The following is an 18,836-nucleotide window of genomic DNA, read 5'->3' as shown; positions in this document are numbered from 1 at the left end:
TTCAGTACTATGCCTTATTTTCTCAAAAATCTGTAAATGTTGGTATTATTTTCATTATCCTATGGATGAAGAATCTGATGTAGTGAGAATTTACATAGTTAGTAAATGACGGAATGGGGATTTGGACCTGATTTGCTTTTTCCTTTTAACTTAAAACAGCAGAAATTATTCTCTCCAGTTCTAGAGGTCAGAAGTCCAAAACCAAGGTGCCAGCAGGGTTGGTTCCTTCTGGAGGCTGTGAGGGAGGCTGTCCATGCCCCTCTCCTGGCTTCAGGTGGCTGGCCATCCTGGGCGTCCTTGGCTTATAGAGGCACTGCTCAAATCTCTGCCTCTGTCTTCCCATGGAATTCTGCCCTGTGAGTTTCTCTGTCTCATCTTTCTCTTTTTATAAGGACACTGTCATACTAGTTATCCTGTATAGCCTTGTTTCAACTTGATTACATTTTAAAGACCCTGTCCCTATGAAGGTCTCTGTCACAGATATCAGGGGTTAGGACATAAACATACCATCTTGGGGGACACAATTCAACCCACAACAGGGTTTTTTGGGTTTTCACAATGACTAGGGACACAAATGGCATTAAGGGTAGGAGCCAGGGGTGCTGTCTTTTAACTATCAGGCCACAGTCTAACCTGGGAGCTGAAATTCTTGTTGAATAGAGAAAAGCCAAAAAGAAAGACAAAGAAAGCCTATTCCTCCAACCATTAAGAGCACTTTGCTGAAACTAGTTATAAAAACAAGAGTAACAACCCCAGGGTTACAGGTTTACTGGGAGAGCCAGGTGTTCAGTCTGTGTCCTTCCCTTGGATCCATACTCTTCTGTGAAGGCTACTATTATCTTCACCATCCTGTGGATGATGAATCTGAGGTACAGACAAGTCACACAGCCAGTAAATGACAGAACTGGGATGTGGACTTGATCTACGTTATTTGTTTATTTATTTTTTGAAGCAAGGCTTCTGGGAGGCCTGGAAAAGCCCACATTTTACTCCCAAAGCTGTCAAGGAAACATACTGTCAATTTTAGCCTTTTGGTAACACAATAGGTATTGAAAGGTCTAATTTGATTCTTCATTTTGAAAATGTCTACACTGGTAAGCCAGAGGAGAATTATGTTTAATGCCAGAAAATAATTATTAAGGCATTTTTTCCCCTCATTTTTGAAAAAAAAACAAAACAAGGGGCTTAAAGATTCTCACTAACTTGTTAAAAGATTATGTTCCATTTGTTTGTATAAAAACAAGAATTGAGCTGTGGCCAGCAAAAAAATGGGCAGTACATATGAAAGAGAAGGGATTATTTTTATTTCAGAATGGTGACCTGCTGTCTCATGACTCAAAGCAGTTTTAGAAAACTAGTTAAGATCTTAATTTCTAGGGCGGTAGAATGACTTACTTCATATGCATAATCATTTTTCTCCCTATATTAATTTCCTTTTTTAAAAAAGTATAAATAGTTATACTAACAAATTATATTTTTTCAGTCCTTTATAACTTTCTGAGAATGTTCCTTTGGAGAAGGCACAGGAGAGTTAAAATGATGTGCTTCTCAAGAATTTAGAAATAGAGGACTGAAGTCATCTTCTGAGAGCTTAACTCATAAAATCTACAGATAATGAATGAGTTTAGTGAGGATCACAAACTCAAATGCTGAAAGAGCCAGATTAGTCCAAAACCTAGAAGAGGAAACCACACAGTAGGGAAGCACACATGTGAAATGGTAGGTGCTCCCCAGTTCCCATGAACTGTGCTGTGGCTGGATCTTCAAACTTTTCAAGAGAAACTATAAAAATGTATGATGTGGACTCTCTCAATTTCAAAATGAGAATAGTTTGTCTATTGTTAATATTGGTGAGGACCAAACAGGATATCTTTACAGGTTGCTAATTTGCAGCATCTTAAGTAGGCCATTGGCAGTAATAATGTGAGTGTAAATGAATGACTACAGGGTTTGTGAAACACCTAACATGCCAAGATGAGGATAATCTCAGGGTTCAGGAAAGAGGACTGGGCTACATTTTAAGAAGCTGAAACTTCTTGGTTTTCGTATTGGAAACTTTTCTGGAGAAAGTCTGTGTGTCTAGATAGGGGGTGGGCAACCTGTAACTTAGGAAAAACAAGGGTCTAAGCACACAAATCTGGCAGATTTTGATCTAATGTAGGATATTAGAAGGGCATCCTGACATGAACCAGTCTTTCAACAAGTGGTACTTGAACAACTGGCTACCCATGTATGCAAAGAAATGGATCTGACTCTTACTTACAGACAAAACACACAAAAATCATCTTGAAATAACTCAAGGGCCTAAATTTATAAGCTAAAACTATAAGCTATTCAGGAGAAAACATAGAAGGAAGTCTTAGAGATCTTGAGTTTTGCAAAGATTTCTTAAATAAAACACTAAAAGCACAGACAGAGAAAAAGAAAAAGTCTTAATTGTCAAAAAGAAAAACTCTTGCTTTTCAAAAGACACCATTAGGAGAAGAAAAATGCAAGCCTCCAACTGGAGAAAAAATTTGCAAACATAGGTATGATAGAGGAATTCCAACCAGAATATACAAAGAGCTCTTTTATCTTAAAAATAAGAACCTGATAACAAATGGGCAAACAATTTGAAGAAACACTTCATCAAAGATGTGCAGATTACAAATAAACTTATGAAAAATGTTCAACATACTAGTCATTAGGAAAATGGGACTTAAAACTACAATGAGATATATACCCACTAGAATGAACTGAAATTATGAAGACTGATAATTCCAAGTTTTTGTGAGGATGTGGAACATCTGTCTCATATAATGCTGTTGGGAATACAAAATAGCCACTTTGGAAAACAATTTCTTATAAAATTAGACATTCACTTATCTGATGGTCCAGCAGATTTCCCCAAGAAAGATACAAAGTCTTATGTGCAAGAAATTTGGAATAGCCTATTACTTTCGTATTTATTTACAATAGTTAAAACTGCATTGGATCAAATATTCATTAATTAAGTGGATCAACAAATTTTGGTATATCCAGGCAATGGAATACTATTCTGTACTAAAAAGGAACCAACTACTGACATATATAACAACATACACAGATTTCTAATGCATTCATCTTAGTGAAAGAAGGCAGAACCAAAATGCTAAATACTGTATGATTCTTATTTATATGAAGTTTTAGAACAGATAAAACCATACTGGTATAAAGCAGGTAGAGGTTATCAAGGGGCAAAGGCATGAACAAACTTTTTGAAGGATGAAAATCTTCTCTGTTGTCATTATGGTGATGGTTAAATTAATATAAACATTTGATATAATTTGTCAAACTGTACATTAAAATTGCTGGATTTTATTTTATGTAAATTACACCTTAATAAAGGTGACAAAAGCTTCCCATAGTCCCATCATCCAGAGAAAACTGCCATCAATACTATGACAAAACTGTTTTCATCAGTGTTTAATATACCTAAAATCATACTTTATTTGTATACTTTTTATGCTGTACTTAATATTTTTTTAATATAAGCTTTATGATACAAATGCATGCTTTGAGAGACTAGCTTTTAATAGATGCTTATAGTTTCCTAAACCATTCTTGTATTGTTGATATTTAGGTTAATACCAATTTTTGTGTACTATAAATTACTAAAGCTAGGAAAACACATCTACATATGAAGTTTTTATTCTGTAATTTAGCTCTTTCCTAAAGCCCAATTCTGCATAATATTTTGAGTGAACAACTGGAATAGCCTTCTAAGGAGCCTGCCTACCTGTCACCTATTGGTCCCCACTTTCACTGCTCCCCTACCCTGTTGTCAGTTACTTCCCAGACACAAGGGATGATGTCACTCCCCAGCTTATCAATCAGCTGGCTCTCTGTTGCCCACAGGGTGAAGCTGTGGTTCTCTGTGTGGCCCAAATGTCCTGTGATAACCAGAACTTATCCTTCAACATGGACTGTTACGGGCTGAATTATGGACACCCCCCCACAAAATATGTTGTCCTAAGCCCCAACCTCAGAATGAGACCTTACTTGGAAATAAGGTAATTGCAGATTAATGGAAATGAGGATATACTGGAGTAGGGTGGACCCTTAATCCAATGACTAGTGCCTTATAAGTCTGTCTCGGGAAGACCCAGAGACACAGGGAGAATGCAGGTGCAGATGGAGGCAGAGACCAAAGTGATGCTTCTACAAGCCAGGGATGCCCAGGATCGCTGGCTGTCACAAGGACCTAGGACACAGACAGAGGACAGATATCCCTTCAGAGCACTCTAAAGGAACTGATCTTTTTGACACCTGGATTTTGGACTTCTAGCCTCCAGAACTGCAATGGAATAAATTTGGTTGCTTTAAGCCACCCAGTTTGTTGGCTTGGTACTTGGTTACCTTGTTACAACACTCTTAAGAAGCTAACACTATGTCCTTATCACACTGAAAGTCATTCCTTCTCAGAGCTTTGCCTGCACCGTTCTCAATTCAGGACCTCCCCAGAACCAAACTCTTTTGCCTGGCAAATTTAAGACTTACTTTAAGGATCTCCTTTTGGGTAAAACCTTTTCTGCTTTTCCTTTTTGCTTCAGGAAGTTGATGGCATGGACCCTCATTGCCCCATTATAAATTGGACTTATCACCCTATGTTATAATTACCAACTCTTGCTCAATATACTATGAGATTTTTGGGAAAAAAGATCACATCTTACTCATTTTTGTATACCCATTGACAAGTAACAGAATGTACTGTCTGCTCAGCTGTGAAATCTTAATCAATGTATCCTACAGAATGTGCATGATCTGGTTTTTCACACTTTGGAATGTTTCTGCAGTTAGGCAGACCAGATCTGGTTTACAATCCCGACTCTACCTCTTAGCAGCTGCTGGACAACCTTGGGCAAGTTGCATAACCTCTCTGAGCCTCAATATGCTCATCTGTAAGATGAGGATAGTAACATCTTTCTGGTAGGTTATGACAAATTGATGAGGCATCATAAGTGAACTGTGCCTGTACACCTAGGAGGAATTTAGTAGATGTACATGTTCCTTTGTTTGAATATGCCATCAACATTTTTTGTTGGACATATAGATAAGATCATAGCAGATAAACTTCTGCCTTGTATAAATATCTAGAAATAAAAGCCAATTATTGTAACATTTATTTTTTAAAAAGTGAGACAAACTTCATTCACAGATTGCTGATGGGACGATATACAGAATCTTTGAGTTTTCATTAAAATAACCATGATCTTGCTATTTTGATTGTAGTGTATTGAGGACCTTAATTTGTTTGTTTACTAGAGATAATTTAATTTTTAGCAACCTAAAAGTGAAAAGAAAAAACAACAAAACGAGGAAGAAGGAGAAAAAAAAAAACAAATGAAGAACAGAGGGAGATCATCTATTTCCTGACAAGTCTCTGCCAACATCTAGCTCCCTGATAACTCATTTTTTTTCCCCTAAGGTAAAGAAGCTAAATTTAAGCCATAACTGTTCTGTCTCTTGAATCTTTCTGAACAAAACTGAACACTGAGGAAAGAGCTACACTGCGGTTCAGGCCCAGAGCCCCAGGCTCACAGTTTGCCTGCAGGGTCCCCGGGGGGCCCCGCTGCCACACACACGTGCACGTGAACCAAGGGGAGTCCTGCCAAGCTTTCTAACCCACACAAAGGGCCTCCCCCACCGCTGCAGACCGATTCCAAACGGAGCTGGCTTGTTTCTCTGGTGAGCACAGAAAGCAAAAGGCAGCAAACACACATCAATCCGGGCCCTTCGGAGGTCTGGTAAGCCACTTACATCTGTTCTCAGCATTGTGTATCTGGCAATTTCCTGAAAATAAAGTGCATTTGTTTTCTTAAATGTTGTCACTTGTCAATCACAAAGATGATCCTGAGACTACTAAAGTGAGCTCCATTTTCTAAAACATCACCATCACAAAACAGTATCATGGGGCTCAGGACGAGTGTAACGCTCCTTTACCTTAAAGTTCAGTCCTGAAGCAGAAGCAAACGGGCTTACAAAGAGTTTGTGATCCTGGCAGTAGAGAGGAGCTAACACGGCCCACTTTAACCCTCGGCTCTGCCACTTTCTAGCTACTGCCTCAGTCCTTCATCTGTCACATAAGCATAATAGTTCCTTCCTCACAGGTTGTTATAAAGATTAACTGAGATGATGCTCTACAATGTTTAGGACAGTGTCTAGCACATAGTAAGCTCTCAGTAAGGGTGTGCTATCATCATAACTGTTACTGTTGGCCGTTCTGGATCTCTGCAAAAGGCATAGCTCTGTCTACAAAGAAACACCTAGGATAAATCATTCTTTTTTCTCAAACTAGCACATTTCAGGGAACAATACAAGATTTAAGCAATAAGTTGTCGGCTAAAGCAAAGCAATTCAGAGGATGAATTATCTCAGGCTTGTTTTGCCTGGGGTAGCCCTAAAGTGTTCCCGTGTGCCAGAGGTTATTACAAAACATTTGTCAGACTCTACTGAGTACCCTCTTAGGACCGAGGACTATCAGATCTCTAATCCATCGCCTTGCAACTCAGAAGCTTCCCAGCTCCATGTTCTAGGCAGCCACTGTCAATCAGCTGAGGTCGGCAGGGATAAAATAAAACCTGCTATCCCCAGCATATGTCATTCCAATTTACCAAGAAGGGATGCAATCCCCTTTACGATAGTGGTACTGAGGGCTAGTAGGGGAGATGCCCACCTTTGCCTTATAGACAAACCTCATTATACCAGAACTTTACTTCTATGCAATCTCAGAGGATAAACTGTGGGAGAAGAAAACATAAATTCAGTGCAAGTGTATCTAAAATTGGTGAAATACTGAAATGGGTAATGAGCTTTGTGTATTAATTCTTCCAGAATTCTACTCCTAAATAGAAGCATTGACTCATTACATGGCAGACCAGTAGCACACAGCAGAGCTTCCCAAGGAAAGAACTGTAGGTCAGCAAGAGGTAATCCATTAAGCCCATGGTGTGGCTAGGACCGTGGTGCTTAGAGCAGTATTACCCTGGCCATGAGCAGCTTCCTTCAGGTACATCAGTATGTTGTGCAAATATTATAATTATACAAGTGTGCCATGACTTGAAAAAGTCTGGGAGACAATGGTTTAATAAATAATTATAATTTCTCAAGTTGTTTCATTTGTAACCATAGCAAAACTTAAGCACTAGATGACTTAATATACTTTCTGATCATGGTTATCAATACTAGTATGTTCTAGAAAAGCCAAATACACATTCTTGATCGGAGAGCCCAGTCCCATAACTAAAACCCTGTTATGATTAGCTTCCTTTGTTTGCAAAGGACAGAGATGGACTAATAGGCAACACAAATAGTGGGGGCTTTTTGCAAGTTCTGCCAAAGGAGGCAGGAATCCCACAGAAATTAAAAGACTGGCTTATTCAGACAGGCAGTGGAAGCCAGGAGCTTGAGAGACTTCAGCTGCAGGAGACCCTGAGTCTTCACACAAACTCCACTAATAACATGACATGCCTACACTTTCCCTCTGCTTCTCTTTGGGGGATTATCTTGCATTTTCTCCCAGTTGGCTTCCAGACTGTCTATTCTATATCTTTTCCATTCGTTTTTTTTTGTTTTTGCTTATTTCTGGGCTAAGATTTCTCCTAGCTTCAGCTTGCTCATAATTCCTCCTGATCCCTTCTTCTACCTGACGGTCAGTCTCAATCCCTTTCTCCCACCCTCTCGCCTGTCCTCCGCATCTTTATGTGTCAATTCTGGTTGCTACCTCCCTGTTTTTCTTCTTATTTCCCAATCCACATTCTTGAGAACAAGACTGGGTGGTCCTGCCAGTGGCTCTTTGGGCAAGACCTCAGGTTTCCTCCCAGGGGATGTACCAACCTACGGTTTGAGTGATTTGGGGTCAAATGCCCACTGGCTGAGAGGGGCTGTAATAAACAGGGTCAATATATCGCTCTTCAACAGAGTGGTGGCGGGCAGGGTGATTTTCCTTTGTAGATCTCTAGGTAGGGAAGACACAGTGTATCTAGAACAAGGCTTCTCAAGAGAATAAGGTTTTATATTTCCACTTGTTAAAGAGACCATGAAAACACATTCATTATCTCATACGAAAATAAATCCTTTTGATAATTTCCTTCTCTTTCCCTTCTTTAACCTATTTATCCAGCCAACAAATATGCATCTCTCTGTCTTCAAAAGAAATGCATGAAGTCTCCAGTGACCGTAATGGTCCTCAAAGATCGTGACCCTATTAGGGGAGATCAGTTGTGTATGCACATCATTATAAATGCCCACAGAATGACATAAACCAATTGTTATGAAATTCAAAGGAGGGAAACATTTCCTGGCTGGAGAAGATGACAATTCAGCTGGACCCTGAAAGATGGGGAAGAGTCTGACATGCATTCCAAACATAAGGAACACATGAACCTAAGCCTTGAGTTAGTAGAGTTTTAGAACAGAAGAATTCCGACCCTGGCATTTTAAGTTCTAGAAGAAATGCATAATCACTGTAGAAAATTCAAAGCAAACTGAAACTACATAGTGTAAAAAGTTTGTCTCATTACTATTCACTTACCTTTCCACGGTTTCTCTCCTCCAAAGGTAACCACCATGAATTGTTTATTATAAATTTGTCCAGACTCTTTTCTATGCTACTAAAGCTTTATAATTATTTTACTAGGAAGACACTATTAAACCCACTTAACAAACAAGTGGGTTAAGTAACTGCTTTGAGTTAAGTAATTCTTTAAGCGAGTGTTCCACCACACCTTGTTTTTATGGAGCTGCTGGCTGGAGCTGATACAGAAGGCGTCCAGTCAGCCTTGTGAGCAGCTCTTGTTTATAGTGTCATTTTGACCAGAACAGGAAGAAAGCCAGAGGGGGTACTTACAGCTGGAAAAATGGTTCCATTCACAACAGAAAATCCTATACATACTGAGATGAGTATTCAGGTCTTACCAGACCTTTTGACATAACATAAGTTTTACTTTTGTCTCCAACAGAAGGTAAATTTTACTCTAATAATGGAAGGCTGATGAAATTGCTGAAGCTTTAAGAGAAGAGAATATTTATACTCTGCAATATCACTTTTTAAATAAACCACATGAATTATTTATCAGCTTGTGTTTAATAAAACAGCCAACTGAATCTACTCAAGCGTCTTCCTTTCCCATCTGACAAGCTCAGATTTCTGAAGGAACATATCATAGAGCATATGACAGGGTCCCAGGTTATATGGGTGTAGAACACTTACCCCAGACTGCCATGAAAACAGCAAAGAAGACAGTGGCTCCGTTGTCAAAGAGGTGGGTTACCTGGGAACAGTATGAATCATAGTTACGCTAAATGCTCATATAATATATTCCAATTCACATTTTTTTTCAAGTTCTATAAAAAAATGGCTGTGATGATACAATGAATTTTGCAGTTCTTTGGGAAATATTTCTTTTGTATCATAATCAAGAGGGAGGTTCCTGTAACTGTGAAGTAGTTTGGATATGGAAGAGAGAGACTTTGTTCCCTTTATGTGGTATCATTCAGTTGAATGTCTATCAGAAGCCCCAGTAGTGCTACTAATTTCCTTTTGTGCACTATAAAAACTATGTGCAAATATGTATATTGATATATTTATGTTTAAGACCAGGAAGATATTACTGTTACAGATTTAAAGGTTTCTGATTTCCCATGCCTCATTTATTCACTTTGAAAACATGATTATTTTGTTTGGTTAGTTTTAAGCAAATGTTTTCTGGGCTGCCTTCTGATTTCAGCATTATAAAGAAGAAAAAGAAAACTGTTAACAAAATCCACTTCCACCTCTATTAAAGCCTCAGATAATCACTATATTCACCTATTACATGTAACACAAAGACAGGTAGCAAATACTTTATTGCTAGAATAATATATTCTATTACAAATGCCACAGTAGGAAGCAAAAATATCTTTTCTTGCTATGAAACTGGCAAGCTTATCTGCCTCTGGGATAAATCAACGAGCGTCATACCAAATTCAGATGATTACTGATACATTCATAAAGCATAGCCTTTTTATTTTTTGGCACTTTATAACTCTCTGTAAAGTATACTTTACAGTCCCTTGGAGAATGTGCCACGTAAAAACAGGTCTTTAACTGTGATATCAGAATGTAAAGTATTTCAAAATTTCCCCAAAGTTTATGCCTTCTCTTTCTTTGGGTGGGATTCAAATACCAACTGGCAGACAGAAGTCTAAAGCCGATTTATTACAGGTGCCAGAGGGAATGCTGAGTTGTATACTGGGCCCTGAGCATTAAATCCAGCTTGAGTGTCCCAGAGGCGGGTGGTTGGTCTGTGCTAGAAGGATATTTACTGGGAGTCGGTGGAGGTTGAAGCCAGCACCGTCAGTGTAGGTTCTGGAAGAGATCGTGGTTGTCACTGCTCTGGCTGCCCAGATCACCCCATCTCCCTGATCCCTTCCCCAGTACCAGATCTCTCTGGTGCTTGTCACTAGGGGACACAGGGCTCCCAGGACCGACCAGAGTCTCTCCCTGGGACTCATACACAAACATTTGGAGAGAAACATTTTTCTGCTGCGGTTGCTTGGGAATATGTGAATCAGAAGGAAGGAGTTAAAGGGACTTCTGGTTCCCACCGAGGAGGTAAGCTCTGCCAAAATCCACCCTGGAGAAGCAAGACAGTAGATTTTGGGATCGAACAAAACACAAAGACCTTGAGAAGCCCCAGGGGAGATGGAAGGTTGCTTTGAACTGGTGCGCGTGAGTTTGTGTACATGAGAGAGAGACAGAGAGACTGAGAAAGAGAGAGGGAGAGGGAGAGGGAGGTCAGTCGGTTGGCAGGTTCTGGTGGAATATGCAGGGAGTTAAACGGCAGATCCCAAACACAGTGAAAACACAGCTTAGAGAGACACTTACTGTACTCCTGCCTACCGGGCAGCCAGTATCCCCTCCCCCAGGAATCAGCTGCCACCGCCACACTACAGGTGCTGGTCCTTGGCTACTAGCAGGGATGCTCAGAGCTCTGGCGGGCCGGGCCGAGGAGCTGTCTGGCCAGCTGCCTTTGGGCATTCTCTCCTCAACTCATTTCCTCTCAAACTCCAGGGCTGGTAGATTACACTCAAGGGACAGTGTCTCCTCCCAGTTCTGCTTTGTTATAAGCAGCCTTAAAGATGAAACTCTGACCCAAAGAGTCTTCAGGAAAAGTGGCACACAGTGGTGCTGGGACGCACCATCCTTTCCTCTCAATAAACTCACAAGGACTGACAGCTGAGGGCCTGGCCTCTGAACCTTACCCAAAGTGGTTGACACCTCCAGGGGACAAGCACCCGTAGGCCAAAATAATGAAATATCTGGGGAAGACAGCTGCCTCCAAAAAGTTCCAAACTAGGCAACATGCATGTTCTGAAGCAGACATTTCATAATTGCAGACCAAGACTTTAAAAGAAGCACAACAATGTGCTAAGGAGGTGAAGGAGGAAGACGTAAGCCTGGAGTCACAGCAGTCAGCAGCCACGTTGTCATCGTGTGACGAGAACTGGCCTGCAGAATGGTCATTAGACAGGTGGCCAGAGAGTGACATCTGGGGGCCTGCAAGACCAATTCTAGGTTTTGAGCCTGAGTTCTCAGATAGTGTGAGCTATTCCAGTACCTCTTCCAGCAAAATCAGCCAGTAAGTCCCATTCTGCTTAAGCCGGTATGAGCTGGGTTTCTCACCCATGCAGATGCCAGGGTTGCAGATGAAGCATTCTTGATCGGTGGAAAAGCCACTGATTGGGTAGCATCCAGGCTCCAATTTGATCTAATATGTCTGTGTATCTTTGGTCCCATGAAAATCAGTTTGGTATTTCGAATAAACACTTCTAAAGGAAATTCTGTATCACTTCAATTCTTTCCTTCTGAGGCTACTTAGCCTTCATTTTACTATGTTTCTAGCATGACCAAATCTAACATCCACAAGTGAAACAGCTTGTAGCCCAATATGACAGGCACATCCCACAGTCAGATCCACTAAGGACCCGCTACTTACTGCTGCTATGTGACCTTGGGTGTACAGTTTTTATCTGAGTCTCTTGAGTAAAATGGGAATAATAATATCTACCTTGAAGTTGCTGTGAGAATTAGAAATGATAAATGTAGGTTACCTAGCTATTTTTATAGCTATAGCCTAATTATTCTTGTAATGATCATTGCTCCAGATCTTACGTTCAGTAGGATATGACTCCCCAAAGATTCCCCTATAAAATATGAGCATTCTAGTCATGATGATCCTTTTAAGGAATTACCATGGATTTCCTAAAGAGAGAGCTTCACTCACAGTATTATCTGTCCACATTAAAAACAAAGGAACAAATGTCCCAAAACACCGACAACAAAACTGGGCTTCTAGGATTCCCAAAAAGCAGGATTTCGACACCTGTGTCAGTTAGACTCAATTTAAGATCTTTAAATGAAATTATATTACTGACCAAACTCTTTTGGTCGAGCCCAAATCTATATTTCCTAAACTCACTCTGTTAAATTCATCCTCATCCAGTCAGGTCTATCTGTATGTTCTCCAAAGGCAGGAATAGTACTTTGTGCTTTTTTGGTCCCTTGCGGCACATACTAAGAGCCCAAATCTTTCTAAAATCACAGCTGGCTGCTGAGGTTTGGGCTCTGCCCACACAGACTGGCCACCTGCAGCGCTAAAGACCTGATGGATGGGTGGGCTGCTGGGTGCCTATCAAATGTTTTCTCATTTAAATTGAACATAACTCTGAAGGGCCAACGGTGTAATTAGACAGATCCAAGCTGTGATTGCAGAGGTTCAATACGATCTGCCAACCCCTTTTATATCCAGATTCTGGGCACGGGGATAGGCAGTGGGTCTTGAAAAGTCTCCATCAGCCCATTGCTTTGTATTAGTGACACTGCCTCCAAGTAAAAAAAACTATAGGAATTTGATGAATATGTGCAAGGTCAAGGAGGTAAGTAGCTGAACACGCCCTGAATCTGATGACGAAGAGGAGGAAAATGCTGGCATCTCTCATTTCCTAAGACCTTACCATTTGCCAAGGCTCAGTGTACATCTTAATCTCATTTCTTCTGAAAATTGTGTGAAACAAGCATCTTGTTCTCCACTTTACAAATATAAAAACTGAGGCTCAGAGAGGTTAAATAACTTGTTCCTGGACTGACAGGTGGTAAAGAGCAGTCAAGATTTGAACTTCAGTTTGACTTAAATAACTGTGCTCTTTGTGTAATGCATATTGCAGCTTCTTGTGATGATAATTAGAGCTGTCACATTTAAAATAAATATATGGTAAATATATATTTAAATCAGAATACTGAATGATTAAAGTAAGTCTCTCCTACCACATAAAATTGAGAATCAAAGACCCAGAAATGACAGAGAGAATATAGTTACCCTATGTTTTTCAGGAAAGGGTATGTGAAACTCAGTCTACCTAAAATGCTGACATTTGAAATTACCTTGGCGTAAACACAGCTGTCTGACAACCTCATGAATGGACAGTATTTATCACACACAGGACACATGATGATATCTGTAGCTTGGCAGACTTCTTTACTGGAAAAGAGAACAGAAAAGGACTGCTTTTTGATAGCATAAGAGCATTTTATTTTTGCTCCAATTTCATTAGAATATTCAACCAGTGAACAAGATCCAATAGATTAAATTTTCGTCCTCAGAACAGTCTTAGCCTTATCTTTCATTATTGTAAACAAGTGCCTGCACATTTCAAGTAATTTGATAAACCTACTTATTTATGAGGCTGTTGCTTGGCTCACCATATAAATAAGTTAAACTCAGGAAAACATATGAAGGAAAACATCAGTTGTTATACCCCAAATTATGCAAAGGTCTTTCACAACGTTGTACAAATATGAAGCAATTTCATACTGCTTCATGGGAAAAACAAGATACCTAAAAGTCCCAGCCTCATCTCTATTTGAATGATATGTTAAAACTAATATTGGAGAAATAAATAAAAAATGCTAGGGATTTGTTCTAGGAAAAAGCTACATCTCATTAACAACTTCACCAGAAAATGAAATACTTTTGTAGGTGAAAGAATCAATCAACCACATTTATTATCTAAGATCACTGTCCAGCCTTGCAATAAGATCTCTATGAATGCCTGAACCTACCTTCTGGCAGGACAGCCAAGATAACAATCGTCAACAATGGATCGTGTTCAAGGCCCCAGCAAGTGGGTGACATGTCTTTCTGGCTGAGATTTAAGGGGTCCTTGTAAAAGCACATAATTCATAAAAAGGGATTGTTAAATGACTATTTTGCAGTATTAGCAGAAAGAAAAACAGGTGAAAAAATCAAAAAGAGAGCAACTTTCAGCCACTGCACCAAAGTGATTTGTTCTGTGGATGTACAGTGGCTTCTATCCATAAGGGTGACCTCTGCTTCCTTGGTAGCCAGAGATGACAGTAGTGAGGGCAATGGGTGGAGAGAGCTAGTGCTCTGAGCCTCTTGAATTTCCCCAGGAATGATTGGAAAGGAAGTTCAAAGGAAAGGCTAAGTAAGCAGGCCCACAGTCTGTGAACATCCCCAAAGTACAACCACCCATTTCTCAAGACAAGCAAAGGCAGCTCACCCAGAGCTCCCCGTACCTGACTCGGCAGTGATCCAGAGTAATGACTCCGTACAAGAAGACAAACAGTCCAATGAAGGCAGCTGGGAAGAGCATGCCCGTGTACCAGCCCAGCCAGGCAAAGTACAACCCAATCTTCTCTCCAAAGTACCTCCTGTTTAAGACACAACAGTCTTCAAATTAGAAAGTTTAGAGGTAAACATTGTAACACTTTGCTCAGTCATTTTACTATGTGGTAGCCTTGCTGATGGATGTGCAGGTAAGGTCAGCCGAGAGAATGGAACATTTGACCAAATCTAGGTTCCTGGCTTAAATTTCTTCATCTACTACTGTATATCAGAAACACAACAAACTCTTCCAGAGAAGGACATGATTATACACAGCTTCTTCTGAGAACACAAAATAAACCATGCCCGTTCAGGAAGATATGGCACTGTTGTTAATACAGAAAGAGGGGAAATTGAAAAGCTGGTTTCAATACATCATCTCAACTCCACCATGTCTGAGTGTGTACTTGTTTGTAATCTATCTATTATAATTATATATACTTTTACAAATAGGAAACAAAGTTGTGAAAAACTTCACACATTCAGTATTTCAATATTTAGTAGCTTTACAACTAGAATAACAAGATATTACAAAGAAAAGAATTCTAATTACTGAGATGAATTGATGCTGCTGAGAACAACTTTCCCTCTTACATAATACTTTTCACAGGCTTCAACATCTACTTCTATAAATATTTTTCTGAGACTAACTAGCCTGTCTAGGGCCCTGCAAAGTTTGGAAGTGTCCAGGGAATTCCTAGATTTTTCTTTATTTCTTAAATATCATTAACGATGGGATTGACTTGCATTAGAATACAACCCAAATTGTGCTTTCTATGTTTCTCAACTGGTACATTTCATTACTGAGAAGTTGCTTCTTAGTTTAATATAAGAATATTCTAATTATTCTTTTCATTTTCATTCTAAACAAATATTGTTTCTTAGTTCAATATAAGAACATTCTAATTATTCTGTTCATTTTCAGTCTAAACAAATATTGTTAACCATCTATTCCCAAATACTGGCTACTCCCAGATACATTCCTTTCAGAATGACCAATGGCTCCTAAAAGCGTGGGATTATTTATTTATCCTATTTTCCACTGAGACCCTTCTATTCCCAGAAGACTCTTTGAACATACATTCAAATGCACAGATACATTCTTTCATTCATTCAACAAGTAAAAAAGACCTTCTATGTGGTAAATACCATGCTAGGTGCTAAGAATACAATGGGGGGCAAAATAAACTGGGTCCTTGGTTTTGTGGAGCTGTCAGGCTGGTAGAGCAGATGCACGTCAAAGAAATAAGTTTGTAATTACAAAATTGGGAAAGGGCTACAAAACAGTAGGAAAACAATTCCACAAGCATATAAAACAAGGTCACTTGACCACCCTCATTAGGGAAGACTTCTCAGAGGAGGGGATTATTGTGCTGCTGAGTGCAAGCTAACTAGGTGGGGCTGCGGACAGGATAGAGCATTTCCGGCAGAAGAGCAGTAAGTACAAGTTCCCTTTGGTAGGAGGGACCAGGTGAAATAAGGGCACCGTGGCTGGAACACCAGTAAGAGGTGAGGCAGATAGAGGCTGGGCCTCAGTGGGGCTTGCAGACCATGCCAATGCCGGATCCTTGTCCTTAGAGAAATGGAAAATCATGAGAGAGTTCGGTCGATCAAGGGACATGATACGAATCACATTGCAAAATGATTGCTCTGTCTGTGGGGTAGAGAATGGATTGGAAGGGGCCAGAGTGGGGAAAGGAGACCAAGTAGGGGCCAGGAGCCATAGGGCAGGCGCCAAGCGGTATGGTGGACGGGATGGTCGGGTGTGGCCAGATTCAAGAGAGAGAGACAAGAGCAAAATCTATAGCCCAAGAACTACGTAAAAGATGAGACTCCCTAGATACTCCACAACTTCATTCTACCCAAATCTTGCTTGCGCTTTTCCTCTCACTTCCCTGTGGCCAACACAAATCCCACTGCCTTTCCAGGGCTCAGCTTTCCAGAACTTTCCAAAGTGTACACTGCTACATTCTCTCTTTCATTTTTTTAAGTTGTGCAACTGACTGCCTGGGTCACATTCTGCACCTCGCTGTGCGTAGTGTTGTATTTTCTAGTTGTTTCAAGTACACAGGGCCTGTTTTCCTGGAGACTGAGTTTCTCAAAGCCAGAGACCATGCCTCCTGTTTGTCTTTGCCGCTAGTACTTAGGAACGTACTAGAAACACGATGGTCAGTTAATTAGCACACGCTGACAAACTTCAAAGCCTTAAAACCTTGTTCTGGCTGCATAAATTTTTGATAGTTTTTAGTCAGCGCAACCTTGTAATACGGGGCCTGAGGCTAAGGAGGGAATTTGCTTTTATTTCCACCCCCCCCACCACCATTTTATCATGTATTTAGACTGCTCAAAGGAAAATGATCTCATCTCAAAATATATTCTCCATTCACCCAGATCATCTGGATCATTTGTTAACACCACAAAGAATGGGAACAATTCATGAATGTCCTTGGGCCACAGGAGGAAACACTTGGTAACAAGAACTCTGGCAGGAAGAATGACTATCCAGGGAACCAAAATGGAAAGTGAGTGGTTTTATTATTTCATTTCCCTCTGGCCTCATTTTTTAAGGGCTCCGGTAAAAGTGAAAGGAATCCAGCTGGTCTAGGAAATGAGATACGACTGTGTCTAAAAGGAATCCATGAAGTGTGGATTGTTGCTACCTAATCTTAATAACCAGTCTCTAAGTAAATAATGAGGCGTCAGAGTATAACGCTGCTGTAGTAGAAAGCTGGGCACATAGACAATTCAAAAAGGCAAACACTTTCTCTGCACAGTTATCATAGGTTCAAAGCTGATATCCTTTTTTTGACCTGCAGAATTACAACAATCTTTAAAGGTTACTCATTTGAAATGGAAATTAAAATAAGCCTGAAATTCATTAGAATAACAGCACCTCAGATTTCCTACTTACATAATAGTAACTAAGATTCCATTTGTTGCTAATACATGTAGCGTTGCCTCTCTACAAATACTACTGATAATTTGTCAATGACAGTCACATGGATGACCTGTTCCTTATAGGGTCCTGGGGGAGGCCTGACTGATCTCACAGGCCCTGTCCTTTTTGGAGGCCACACCACCTTCATCAGAGGAAGGTCCAGTTTAACAAGAATGACTGATGTCCCCTGATAAGTTGTCTTCTTGGGATGAACCCGGATTTGAACGAGAGCTGTGTACCTCAGCCCATTTTCTCTTGTCTCAGCTGAGCTTCCCTAATCATGCCATGCAAGCCTTGTATTTGCAGCTGGTTAAAAACTCACCTTACAAGATCCAAAGGTTGGTATTTATACCACACACCCCAGGAGGCCCAGCACTCATAGAGCAGATGTCGGTGGTTTACCGCTCCATGGGTTCTAATGGAGTTTTTACTTCTGTAACTTCCCTGGGAGAAAAACACCACTGTCGGTGAGCTAATACAAAAGCCATAAGGAAAAGCTGATAGTAATATTAGTCTCCCATGGCAGGAGTAGCAATAGGGGTGATACAAGACAGGTGGATCCACATGATTGAAGGGAAAGCAGTTTGATTAGTTATTTCCGACATTATCTTGTGAAGATGCTGTAGTAAAAAGCATGTGCTTGCCAGAATCACGCAGGTTTGAAATGAGTTCAAATTCAGTTCCACTACTTTTTGCCTAGGTGACCTTAAACTCTCTGAGCCTTGGATTCCTGGTTTATAATGGAACTAATGTCTGCCTTGTTAGGTTTATTCTGTGATTTGAATGAATACAGTGTTTTGCCTGGAGGTGATGCCCAAGACTTATCAACTCTCTTTCTCACTGATATTGAGACAAGGCAGTTGGTAAACAGCCATAGCTGTACCTTTGTCAGACAGCTTTCTCTGTAAGAAAAACCTAGAACGTAAAAGCTGGAAGTCACTCAAAATTACAATACTTCAAATCTAATTTAACCTCCTCATGGAATAAATAAGGAGACCAAGAGCCAGAAAGGTGCGGGTTTTCCTGAGTTTGGTTACTGGCAATGCTAACTATTGGCATTAACCTGAGAAGTCCTTTCTTCGTGGAAAGTGAAAGGGGCTGAGAGACAAGAAACTCAGGCTGTAGACTCAGCTCACCCCCCAGCTCACTGTGTGACAAGGTGGGCTGACCTTTCTCTAAACCTCTATTTAAATGTTTAACATGAAACAAAGGCC

At 40.3% G+C, this 18,836-nt stretch overlaps 1 protein-coding gene across 4 annotated transcripts in view; it reads right to left on the bottom strand.

The window, feature by feature from the left end:
- ANO4 (anoctamin 4) overlaps positions 1 to 18,836 on the bottom strand; it is a 388,856-nt gene that overhangs the window by 62,926 nt on the left and 307,094 nt on the right. For all 4 annotated transcript variants that reach the window (XM_037007143.2, XM_073213690.1, XM_073213691.1 and 1 more), the window contains 4 exons: positions 17,945 to 18,066; positions 14,597 to 14,731; positions 13,442 to 13,538; positions 9,230 to 9,290 (listed from right to left, as the gene is read on the bottom strand). In XM_037007143.2, coding sequence (XP_036863038.2) covers positions 9,230 to 9,290; positions 13,442 to 13,538; positions 14,597 to 14,731; positions 17,945 to 18,066 — 415 coding nt within the window. The remainder of the gene's footprint in view (positions 1 to 9,229; positions 9,291 to 13,441; positions 13,539 to 14,596; positions 14,732 to 17,944; positions 18,067 to 18,836) is intronic.

This window comes from Manis javanica, chromosome 10, assembly GCF_040802235.1.
Source record: "Manis javanica isolate MJ-LG chromosome 10, MJ_LKY, whole genome shotgun sequence".
Lineage (NCBI taxonomy): Eukaryota > Metazoa > Chordata > Mammalia > Pholidota > Manidae > Manis > Manis javanica.
This window is presented reverse-complemented; position numbering and strand designations above follow the sequence as displayed.